Source organism: Camelus bactrianus, chromosome 32, assembly GCF_048773025.1.
Source record: "Camelus bactrianus isolate YW-2024 breed Bactrian camel chromosome 32, ASM4877302v1, whole genome shotgun sequence".
Lineage (NCBI taxonomy): Eukaryota > Metazoa > Chordata > Mammalia > Artiodactyla > Camelidae > Camelus > Camelus bactrianus.
The window spans coordinates 21,035,462-21,047,842 of NC_133570.1; the positions used below are offsets into that span (position 1 = coordinate 21,035,462).

The window sequence follows — 12,381 nt, forward strand, 5'->3', positions numbered from 1 at the left end:
GTGAGAGAAATAACCAATCAGGAGTGAGCTCCATGCAAATGAAGTACTACAAATGGACCAATTAGAAATTAGGGAAGTGGACCAATCAGAAGTGAGAGTAATAACCAATCAGGAGTGAAGGAAATAACCAATTAGAAGTGAGCTCAGGGAACCAACAGAATTTTAGGGGCAACTAAGCCATTTCAGAGGTAAAAAGTGAGATAGAGGCTCTGGGCCAGGGAACCGGATGGTGCCGGCAGAGAGTAGTGGCCCCTGCTTGGGGGTCCTGCCAGTCTTTTTATGGGGCTTCCTGCCTCAAGAGTAGCATGAGAAAACCACTGATATGATGGCAATAGTGTTTCTTTCTTCTTTTAAAAAGCCAAGCCTTCCTGTACCCTTTCAGCCATGTTGGATATTTGGAAATACTGACCATCAGATTTCTGTGATTATTATCATTTTTATTTTGAAAAAGCTCTCTAAATGGTATTTACTCCTGTAAACCAGGGAAGAGGCAAAAGGAGCTGTGATGTTAGTGGGCAGCCCTCCCGGGTTCCTCTCTACTGTTGCCCAGTTGTTGTTTCCGTGGGCCACTCAGGCATCAAAGGCCTCCTCCAGCCACTGATGGCCACTTAGGGAGTTGTCCCCAGAGCCCAAAGAGAAAATGCTGGGTGATTGTTCTGCAGCAGCTGTGGGCCCTGTAGGCAGCAGGACGGGCTAAGGTTTTGCCTGGTTTGACTTCACCTCTTTCTTCGTTTCAGGCTCTCATTATTGTGGTTGTGCTGGGCTGGTTGTTTGTTCCCATTTACATTAGGGCAGGGGTAAGTATCTGCTCTGTTCTTATTTAATATATATTTCCTGCTGGCAAATTCATGTGTGAACTTGGTCATCCTGGAAGGCAGAGGAAACTTTATGGGATAAAAGCCTATGACTTGGCTCACTTTTCTGGGTTCTAAAGTTCTTGACTTCTCTCAGGGGCATCAAACAGGTACGGCTTGTCCCTCTAAGAAGCCCTCCTAAGCAGCCCCGCTCTATTCAGCATCTGAAGCATCACACTCCCATCCTGTGTGTATACTTGCAAGGCACTGCTGTGCATTTGCTCATGATGCACTACAGAATGCTTCTGTCTGTGGAAGGGAAGCAGCATGAGAAAAAGAACCATGTTTCCCCTTCATTTACAAACACAGCAGCTCTTACTGCTGAACATGCAGCTGGTACTCAAGTACCAAATATATGCTCAGTCTCTTGACTAGATCTCTGATATTTTGTGTAAAACAGTTTTAACATCATCTGTTCTCTGAGATATAAGAGCACCTACTATGTGTAAGTCTGTCTATTAGGAGCTGAAAGCAATATGGAAGAAGTCCAGGCAGACTCTGCATCTTTGGAGGCTTGTGGACCGTTGGTGATGTGTGTCTGGTTCCAAGAGACAGCAGGCTCAGGGTTGAGGGAACGAAAGGGAGTGTGGTTGGAATTTGCAGAAAGGAACTGGGAGAGCAGGTGAGCAGGCCTGCAGCCACAATCCTTGGCAAGGCCGGTGTGCAGAGCAGAGTGAAGCACACACCAAGCCTGGCCACCTTGTTTAGTGTACTGAAAAGATGCCGTCATCGTGGTTATGATGTCTTGTTCATTGTAGGTGCTTTGTATGGGAATTAACTTCTTCCTTTCTTCCTTTCCTTTCTTCCTTTCCTTTCTTCCTTCCTTCCTTCCTTCCTTCCTTCCTTCCTTCCTTCCTTCCTTTCTTTCTTTCTTTCTTTCTTTCTTTCTTTCTTTCTTTCTTTCTTTCTTTCTTTCTTTCTTTCTTTCTTTCTTCTTTCTTTTTCTCTTTCTCTCTTTCTTTCTTTCTATCTATCTATCTATCTATCTATCTATCTATCTATCTATCTACCTGTCTGTCTATCTGTCTGTCTGTCTATCTATCATCTATCTAATCTATCTGTCTGTCTATCTATCTATCATCTATCTATCTAATCTATCTACCTGTCTATCTGTCTGTCTGTCTGTCTATCTATCTATCTATCTATCTATCTATCTATCTATCTATCTATCTATCTTCCTGTCTGTCTGTCTTTCTATCTATCTATCAATCTTCTATTCCCTCCTTCTTCAGGGCCAGTATCTGCCTTCTTGGTTATGTCCAGTCATATGTTCATTAAATAAAGTGTGTATTGGGCACTTCCTATGTCCTGGGATAATACCCAGCTGCCTCTATAGTGATAGGGCATGTAGAGTTGAGATGAGCAGCTGGGTGGAGGACAGGGGACCTCCGGCCACCTCACAGACTTCTCTGATCAGTAGGGGTTAACCCTTGATCACCCTCTGACACCAGGGTGGATGCCACTGCTCTGCTTGCTTGCTCTGGGCCTTCTGATCACCCTGGCTGGCAGTGACCGCCCTTCCATCCCACGCAGGTGGTGACGATGCCAGAGTACCTGCGGAAGCGATTTGGAGGCAAGCGAATCCAGGTCTACCTCTCCATTCTGTCCCTGTTGCTCTACATTTTCACCAAGATCTCGGTGAGTCCTCTTCCCTGGGGGCTGGGAACTGGCTGTCTCAGAACCTGCCTACCCTTGCCCTCAGCACATGGGGGCCCACGGAAGGACAGTGCTGTATGTTGCTACTAACTCAGTCCCTTAGGCCTTCTTGCCTCTGAGGGAAAAGTTCTATTTCACACATCAAGGAGTGAACACATGGAACTCCTTATCCTCTTCTGTGGGGAAGTTGAAAACAATCAGGTTCAAGAAGGTTCAGTGAAAGCTGCTCTTAATAGACGATTAAAAAGGAGTTAGGGATGTCTGAGGGCTAGCCCTGATCTTAGAGGTCAGAATCTGGCTCCAGGTGGCATTTCTGAGGTGTTTAACATGGGCAGTCCCCGACAGCTCTGAAAGGGACCTCGGAGATTCTCCGTCTTCCCTTGTAAGGAGGGGCCAGTAGCATACTGCTTTACCTCGCTGGACCTTCGCTTCTTGGTGGGTAAGATGGGGATAAAAATTCCTACCTTGCCTGCCTCACTGGGTGGTAGTGAGGATCAAATGGATTTTCTTGAAAACATGAAGTATCTTTGGAATGTAGGGCATGATGATGATGAAAATGAGAGCCTTCTACATGCCATGTGAGCAGCGCCCTGGATTGCTTCAGCACCCTAATCTAGCTAGAGAAGCCTCAATAGTCTGGATGCTAGGCCATATGATTTGCACATACTTTCTTCCATTCTGTAGGTTGTCTTTTCACTTTCTTGGTAGTGTTCTTTGATGCACAGAAGTTTTAAATCTTGATGAAGTCCAGTTTATCTGTTTTTTTTTCTTTTGTTTCTCATGCTTTTGGTGTCATTCCTAAGAATCCATTGCCAAAATCCAAGATCATGAAGATTGAATACTATGTTAATTCCTAAGAGTTTTATAATTTTAGCTCTTACATTTAGGTCTTTGATCGGTTTTTAGTTGATTTTTGCATGTGATGTGATGTAAGTCAAAATTCATCCTTTTGCATGTGGATGTCCAGTTCTCCCAGCACCCTTTGTTGAAGAGATTATCATGTCCCCATTGAATGCTCTCACACACACATTTTTACACAACTCAGTGAGCACGTGCTCTCATCGACTGGACCGAGAGGGCTTTCTTGTCTTAGAGCTGGGACTGACACCCCAGTTACTGCCCCCTCCCTGCCTAGCTTCCTGGCTCAAAATGTGACTGCCCTTGACTGGTGCCTGTGTGCTTTGCCTGCCAATGTGATGATTCTACCTCCTTTACTTTCTCCTCCCTTCCTTCATGGTCGTTTATAATTACAAGATGAAAACCCTGGGCTTTTCAGTCTTATTTCATTAGAGACTGGTGTGCAGAGTCTGGACTGGGAGTTGTTGGAAGGGGTGAGTAAATCAGGCTTCCTGAGGGTGGGAAGGGCAGGTATAAAAGGATAAAAGGAATGTAGGCGGGAGGGTGGGGAGGTGACCCTGGAATCATGGGAGGTTGGTGAGGGAACTGCTCCTTGCTCCTCGGTTCAGCTTGTGAGGTGGCATCTGTCTCATGAGCAGGTAGAGGAGGGAGTCCCTTTCTTGGAAGCAAGCCTTCTCCAAGTCCACAGTTCAGGCAGGTGAAAGTCTGTTGACTGCAGTTGCCATGGAAAGAGCACTCTTTGCCGTTGGAGCTGATGGAGCGGTAGTCATATAAGTAAGCTTAGTGCTCAGCCTCTCTCCCTGCCTTCCCAGTTGCCTCACTTCTTTTCAGGTTACTAATTAAACCTTCTTGGAGTTGGGAGCCCCCGGGTACCTCAGCGGCAGCCTCCCTCAGCTCAGATCCTGATGGAGCCCATTCCCCCAGCAGTCAGCTTTTTTTCAATTTTACTTTTGAATAATACTGAGTGTAAGCTGCTCCGTCTCTGTGATTTCTGGGGCTCCTTCCTGTAGGCCTTGCCCACTGCCCTACCAGCTCCACCTGCTGCCCAGAACCAGCGATCCCTTGAATAATGCATTAGTGCCACTCTTAGTTGCCAGTAGGGGCTTTGCTTATTCCTTTTCCAGTTCTCATAAAAGTTCTACATGGGCAGGGATTTTTATTTTATTTTCTACTTCATGGAAAAGAAAATAGAGTCTCAGAGAGATTAGGTAATTTGTCCCAAATCACATAGCTAGTGTATGGCAAAGCCAGGTCTGGAGCCTGGGTCTCCCTAGTCCCAGTTGTCTGTGTTCTTCTCAGAATTCTGCTCTATGCTTGGATGGGGTGAGGGCATAGGATAACAAGTCAGATAGTCATCTAGTTCTGTGACCTGTGCTCCCATTTCCCCCACATTGGGGAAATTGAGGTCCACGGGGACTTTGTGGGATTAAAAGCAACAGAACTAGGATGAGAAGCAGGGACCCTGATATGGAATCAAAACCTGTTAACATTATATACTCCCTGCCTTCTAAGTCTTTCATTCTTCCAAGGTAAATTAGGGCAAAATTCAAGACCTTGGGATAAGAATTAAGATAGCTAGTTAAATGAGCTTCCAACATAAATGAGTTTCTGAGAGTAGGATTTGCGAGGACTGTGAAGAGGGGACGTCAGCTGCACACTGAGTGCATGAAGGATCTGGAGGTGGGACATCAGGCAGCAGAAAGGACTGGGAAGGGCCAGACAGGCAAGGCTTTGTCTTTATAAATTTGGCTGACTTTAGGTTCACCATGGGTCACAGAGTACGGAATCTTTAAAAAATTACTCTGATGTTGACTGTAATTGCTGGGAGCTCACATTTAGATAAATAAAGAGTTCAGGACTTATGGACAAAAGGAAAAAATTGTTGGTTAACAAAGTAAGGCAGTCATGGATTCACACTGCACACAAACAGAGATTAATCAATTTTGTTGTGTGGGGAGGCATGGGTAGTTTGTAATTGGTGAGAAGAGAAGAAGATGTGGCCTTGTGAGATCCATGTCCAGACAGGGAACAACCAGGGACCTGCCAGGACATAGGGATCCAGTGGATGTGTAACTGACGGTGGAAAGAAAGTGAAATGCATCTCAGGTTCAGGGCCCAGATGTGACCCAGGCCACGGAGCAGCGCTGGTGTGGAGTTCTGACGGTGGCTGCCATCTCGTGGCCATGTCCTTTTGGACTCTGAGACCCAGACTTGATTATTCCTCCATGTACCCCTCTAAATTTTATCGGCTCCTTCCCACCCATCTAATCCACGCCAGCACCCTACCTTACCAAGTTCTGAGTAGCATTCTGTTCTGTAAAATTTCCTGGCATCATGTGTCTTATGCAAATGTACACAATCACTTTAGATAAAGCCTCAGATCTTATGAATTACTTGTGATTACCAGATGTCCTTGTTTGTATTTCCTGCATTGATATCACAGGTCACAACTGTAATAAACCTTTATAGCAGCTTTGCTGTCCATTTTGGATCCTTGGATGAAAATAGGAGCTTTGGCTTTTGCTTACGTTTTGAGTGCTCATCAGCTGGTTCCCTCACTTTCGTAAATGAAAGAAATTTGAACAACGGGCTCTCCATCTCAAACTTCACTTCCATGCAGGATCACTGGGCACTCAAATACAACTAGGATCAGAATGGGCAGGAAGTGCACAAATATGAAATCACAGGACCTCAAAGCATCAGAGCTGAGACTAAGCAACCTGCCCAAGGCTCGTGTCAGAGACTCAGCCACTCTAAGAAGCTTTCCAACTGCATCTGTATTTTATTGTTCCCTGTGAGTTCCATGGAGCTTGTTCAGCCAGACTTTCAAAACAGTGGGTCAAATCCAACTTCTTGTTTTTGTTTTTGGTGGGAGGAGGTGATTAGGTTTATTTATTTATTTTTAGAGGAGGTAGTGGGGATTGAACCCAGGACCTTGTGCATGCTCAACATGCGCTCTACCACTTGAGCTATACCCTCCCCCCACCTTCTTGCTTTTGTAAATAAAGTTTTTTTGAAACGCAGCCACATCATTGGTTGATGTATCATCTACGGCTGCTTTCATGCTTCAACAGCAGGCAGTGCTGAGCCAGTTGGACAGAGACTGTATGGCCTGCAAAGCCAAAAACATTTAGGAACTGACCATTTACAGAAAAAGTTTGCTGATCCCTGGTCTAGAGGACCATAATTGTCTAGTTTACTTCAAGTTGGTTTTGCTTAGCAGCACTGGGGACACTTGCTTCTTTCCTTCATTCCTTCCCTCCCTCCCTCCCTTCCTTCCCTCCTTCCTTCCTTCCTTCCTTTCTTCCTTCCTTTCTTCCTTCCTTGTTTCCTTGTTTCCTTCCCTTCCTTCCTTGCTTATTTTTTTCCCCTTCTTTATTAAGGGCTAAGAATAGTTTTCAGAAGGAGCAATCTGGGATAAACTGTGAAGCAAATGATCTCATAGGATTAGAGGAGTGTTCTTTTATATCGAAGCTCGTGGTATATTCCCTATCCAGTCCCCGATTTTTATAAATAAAAAAGTAATGAAATGCTTCAAACATAAAGTACAAAGAATTATATAGCAAATACCACCACCCTGATTCTATAGCTCTAAACAATTTATCATTTTTTTAAAAAAAGAAATAAAACACAACAGATATAACTGAAGGCTTATCTGCTTCTGGAAAATTAGCTGCTCTGGAAAATAAGCCCTTTTGACCCTGTTTCCCTCCTTCTCGAAAGGTAAACCCTGCCTTGAACTTGGTGTGTATTTTTCTGGTCTATGTTTTAACATTTTCACTACATAATGTGTGTGTAGCCATATATCCATAAAGAATATGTTGTGTTTTAAAATTTCTGCTTCTCCTGCCTTTTAAATTGTAAGGAAAATCTAACAGTGGCATTTAAGAAAATCTGGAGGGGAGGAGCACCCACAACCCTGTAACTCTATTATAGGCATTTTCATATTTTGGCTTTGCCCATATTGTGTGCTTTCCTTTACAGAGTTGCAGTCAGAATATGTAAACCATTTAGTGGTCATTCTCCCCCTTAGCATCAAACTGTAAACATCTCCCCATATTTCCATTTTCATAATTATTATATTTTAGGGACCATGGAATATAACTGTTGATATACAATTTTAAGCCAGCCATCTAAAAATCCTCTGGTGGATGAAAAGCTATCGACAGAGGTCATCTTTGGACCTAATGATAGAAATGGGGCCACTTTTACTTTTCAGTATGTAACTTCCTGTGCTATTTGTCTTAAATCATACAACGTAATTATTTTATTTTAAAGTTAGTAAGTAAACAGTTTTTTTTTAAATTAAAAAAGACCTTGCTCTGCAGAAAATATTCCAGAAGGGAAGACCCTTACTTTTCAATGTTGTGGAAGGTCATTGGATTTGGAGACAGAAAGCTAGATTTTAGCCCTTAAGCAAGTCATTGACTTTTTTCTCTCTTATCAGTAAAGTGGAGCTAATGTAGTGTCCCATTACCTTGTTTTGAGGATCATAATGATGCATTTATCTCAAAGTCCTTGGCCAACTGTACAATCCCCTAGATAGGAAGGAAAAAAATACCCTAATGAAGAAGGGAAAAGTTTGGGCCCCTAAGAGACCCCAAGATGGATGTCAGAGTGTCTGGGCTAACATGAACTTAGCTATGCTGTCCCCCGGCACACCTGCTGGCTTTTAGGGTTCTAAGGGCAGAAAGAATTAATCTCTGAAGTTAAGAGTGACTCATGGGAGAGAGAATTTGTCCTGGGTTTCTTCAATTCATGAGGAAGTTTTTCTTGGAATTCTTTATCTGCCCTGTTAGCTGGAAATAGAGTACACATTATAAGAACAAGATTTCTGCTAGTCTAACACTTCCCAGAAGTCTTTATAGTCTTTGTTTATAGTGTTATCTTAGGAGCTGTGTGTTACTTATTTGTGACTAATGACAGTAAGAGAGTATCATAGTCTACTGTGGTGCGTTATCATAAAGCATTACAAATTAACTACTCTGGAAAATAAGCCAAACAAGGGCATTTTTAAAGCAGTAGCAGCCTTGGAATCTTTTTATAGCTCACTTATGCTTATTAGCTAATCTGCTGAATCTGAAGTGCATGCACTTAACAGCATTCCAGTGAATGGAACCCCTTCAACTGAAATAGCCACAGTGACAATACAGATGCATGGGAGGGGAGGAGCGCTTTATGAGTGCTCATCATAATTCCAGGTGGTGAGAGTGCAGAGTCAGGCAGGAGTGGCCATTTCACCCTTAGCAAGGCTAATGTGCAGCTGGGGCCTCTTCTTCCTCTTCAGTTTTGGCAGCTGCAGAGAGCGACTTGGAGCAGGTCCTGGACCTGGGAGGGGCATGCTTTCCTTGGCTGCAGGGCTTTCCCGCTTCCAGCCACTGAGAATCACAAGCCCTGGGAGTCAGAGCTTCCCACGTAAAAGACGAAACACTGAGACATGGAGAGGCGAAATGTTTTATCCAAGGTTGCCCAGGCCTACAGTGGCAGCGCTGGGGTTAAAACCCAGGTCCTCTCACCACCAGCCCTCAGGATGGAGATCTCTTTCTAAGTCACCATCTCTCTCGCTACCTCCTGGATCTGCCTCTTTTTCTCCTCCAAAAAAATGACATCAGGTTCCCCTGGGGCTAGAGAATCTGCTGGGCGAGAAGGCACTGGGTCCTCAGGAGGCCCATCCTGGGGGAGGAGGAGGAGGTCCCACATTAGCACATAAGCTTGGAGCTGGTGTGAGGCAAGCTCTCCGCCAACCAAGAGGCAGGGAATAGGAAGTTTAGTCGGTGGGACCTGAACCACTGGAGGGCCCTGAGGAGCTGCAAGGAGGTGCAGAGGGGAAGATAAGCATAGAGAGGAGATGCAGGGGCACCCCTCCCTGGGCTCTGACTGGGCAGCCCTTTGAAATGTATTCAGTTTGATGCAGTGAAACAGCGCCTGCATTGCATCTAGGGGACGTTGAGTTTCTGATGCATCTAGAGGTTTGAAAACGAAAGATTCATCACCATCATCTCTTATTGCTGTCCTTCTGGCAGTATTTTGGAGTGGACATGAAAATTCATTTTGGGTGACCCCAGTGTTCTCTGTTCTCTGTTGGTTTAAATTAACGATTATACCATCCAGCCAGGTGGAAGTTTCTTTATGGGGCTAAATGAGACAGGGAGAAAAACGGGAAATAATACACACACACACACACAACTGAATCACTATGCTGTACACCAGAAACTAACACAACATTGTAAATCAGCTATACTTCAGTAAAAACTAAATAAATTAATTAAAGATGGTATGACTTAAAAAAAAAAAAAAAGAACTGCATGAAGAACCTTGAATTCAGGGGTGAAGAGGGAGCAATTATCCCTAAAGTCACATGAGACAATCTAGATAAAACCACCTACCACCGAGCCAGCCACCCAGGAGTTTCTTGGTAATGCTCTGGTTGTGTCTGAGTCAAGATGGATTCCATCTGGGCAGAGGAGGTAAAATTATGATGTTGCTAAAGCTTCTCTCCACTCTGGGGTGGGCGTAGGGTTTCCTTCTCATGGACTCCCAACACTCAAAACTTGCTTTTGGGAACAGATCTGGTAAACCTTTTATACTGGGGTGTACACGAAGGATAATATCTCAGAGCAGCAGTCCACAGAGTGGACTCGAGGAGTTAATAGTTGTTCCTTGGCAAACAGAGTTCTGTAGTTCAGTTTGTGAAGGATCATTACCATGTTTTCCTTCTGGGGAGTCACAGTATTTTAAAGGCTCAGAGAAGTTGTGTGGTAAAGAAACTGCCTTTACTTTGTCTAATCCAGCATTTCACAAACCTATTTGACTATAGCATTCTCTTTTTCACCCCCATGGAATATCTATTATCATCTTGAATAAAGCTTGTTGGGGAATTTAGGAATAGAGTATGACCCTCAGGTGTTCATATCCTTTTGTTTTCTATTTTAATTTTATTGTGGTGAGAACACTAGGCACGGTGTCTGTCCTCGGACGGGGGTGAAGTGCACAGTGCGTGTTGTTGTCTGGGTCCATGTTGAGTGGCAGCTCCCTAGAGCTCACTCATCTTACTTAACTGAAATGTTATGCCTGTCAATTTATAACTCCCGAATGTCCCCTTCCTCCAAACCCTGGGAACCACCATTCCAGTCTCTAATGTTAGAAACCACATACACATGGAATTGTACAGTGCTTGTCTTTTCATATTCTCATCTGGGGATAAAAATATGAACTTCTAATTGTGGCATCTCAGCCAAAGGGCAAGGCGGCGTGGGCCCCCGAAATCACAGGCATTGACACTCCTCAGTAGTAGGCTTCTGCTAACCCTCCAAGTTCTCCCTGTCCCTGCAGCTGAAGTGCCTCAGCCAGGGCACACCCTGCAGCCTGCTGGCCTCTCTCACCCCAGCCCCACCTCTCCTCTCCCTCCAGGCAGACATCTTCTCTGGGGCCATATTCATCAACTTGGCCTTGGGCCTGGATCTGTACCTGGCCATCTTTCTCTTACTGCTAATCACTGGCCTTTACACAGTCACAGGTGAGTCCACTCAGATGATTCAGCCTAAGCCCAGCTCGGGGTTAGGCACTTGCGAGGGATGAAAGGAAGCAGGAGGCAGCTTCTCCTCTGGAGGAAGAGATACACCCAGGAAATGTTCTAGGAAACAGTTACAGGTGGCCCCAGAAAACTCCAGCGTTGGCTGGAATAGTCAAGACAGCTTCTTACAGGAGGTGGGGCAGGGCTTGGCCTTGTACGTTGTGGAGAGAACTTGGCTGAGTAGGGAGAAGCAGGGAGGCAGTGCCAGGTGCAGGGGTGGGTGGGAACAAGGGAATTGAGTCAGGGGTGGGTGTGGTGGGGGGGCGGGGCAGGGCAAACAAGCAGAGGTGTTTGGCTGGGTGGTGGGGGTGTGGGTGGGGGTGTGGGTGGTAAGACCTGATAGTTCAAACGAGGTCATAGTGCAGGGGTCTCAGAAGCCAGATAGAGGCCTTGGATTCGAAGTGACAGAGACTGGGAGGCACTGTAGGGAGGAAGGGAGGGAGTGGCACACAGAGATTTCAGAGGAAGACTTGAGGTGAGTGGAGAAATTGGGGACACGAATACCCACTGGGGTTGCCTTTGCAGAGGTGTTACTCTATCACTGGGGGACCAGGGTCAGGACAGAACTTATTGCTGAGCTGGAGCCCCATATCTTTGGGGACAAGAAGTTACACAGATGGTCTGAGGAAGGAGAGAGTGGACATGCAAGTAGCCCTTTGAAATGGGTTGATTTGGTAATGTCCCTTCTTGTAGAAATGTCAGCTCTTTGCTCTTCCCGGCCTTCATTTACCTTGGCCGACTCCTGAGCCATCTCCTGTGAGCTTGAAACCGTCACATCAAGCTCTTCCTCCTCAAACAGGGAGAAACATTCTCCTTTCCCCAAGGCCTTCCCAGCATTCCTGTGAAGAATGGAGAGGCTGGAACATGCTGGGTGGCAGGCTGCTGCAGCAGGACAAGAAAGGGAGGGAAGGAAGGGAAGGCAGGCAGGTGACTGAGGGGCGTGCTCAGAAGGTGTGCAGAGGGAGAGGGGTGGGATGGGGGAAGGAGGCAGGCTGACAAGATTTCCCTTCTACCTGAGGTCAAATGCACTGTCTCCTTTGCCTGCTTAGGGGGCCTCGCGGCTGTGATTTACACGGACACCTTGCAGACGGTGATCATGCTGGTGGGGTCTTTAATCCTGACTGGCTTTGGTAAGTGGGGCTGGGGCCAGCTGAGGAGGCGGGGAGGCACAGGTAGAGGCCCAGGGAGAGAAAAGCGAGTCCAGCCTCCCTGCCTGCCACTGACCCAGGCAGTGAGCTGGATGTGCTCTGTCCTACCCCTGGGAGTGGTCTGGCCTGGACTGGCCCTGACTGTGGGTGTGCAAGGAGCACCTTCCCCACCCTGCGGTCTTAGGCTGGGCCCAGCCTAGGCAATACCTGATTCCTTGCTGCTCTTGCTAGGGAGTCTGGGCCAGTGGGCCCCAATGTGGGCCTCTGATGTCATAGTCTTCTCTCCACAGAG

The 12,381-nt window shown here is 46.0% G+C and overlaps 1 protein-coding gene across 1 annotated transcript in view; it reads left to right on the forward strand.

The window, feature by feature from the left end:
* The window catches only part of SLC5A1 (solute carrier family 5 member 1), a 45,946-nt gene that overhangs the window by 18,610 nt on the left and 14,955 nt on the right, over positions 1–12,381 (forward strand). Inside the window, exons 4-7 of the mRNA XM_010947923.3 lie at positions 738–797; positions 2,388–2,492; positions 10,779–10,884; positions 11,991–12,071. Coding sequence (XP_010946225.1) covers positions 738–797; positions 2,388–2,492; positions 10,779–10,884; positions 11,991–12,071 — 352 coding nt within the window. The remainder of the gene's footprint in view (positions 1–737; positions 798–2,387; positions 2,493–10,778; positions 10,885–11,990; positions 12,072–12,381) is intronic.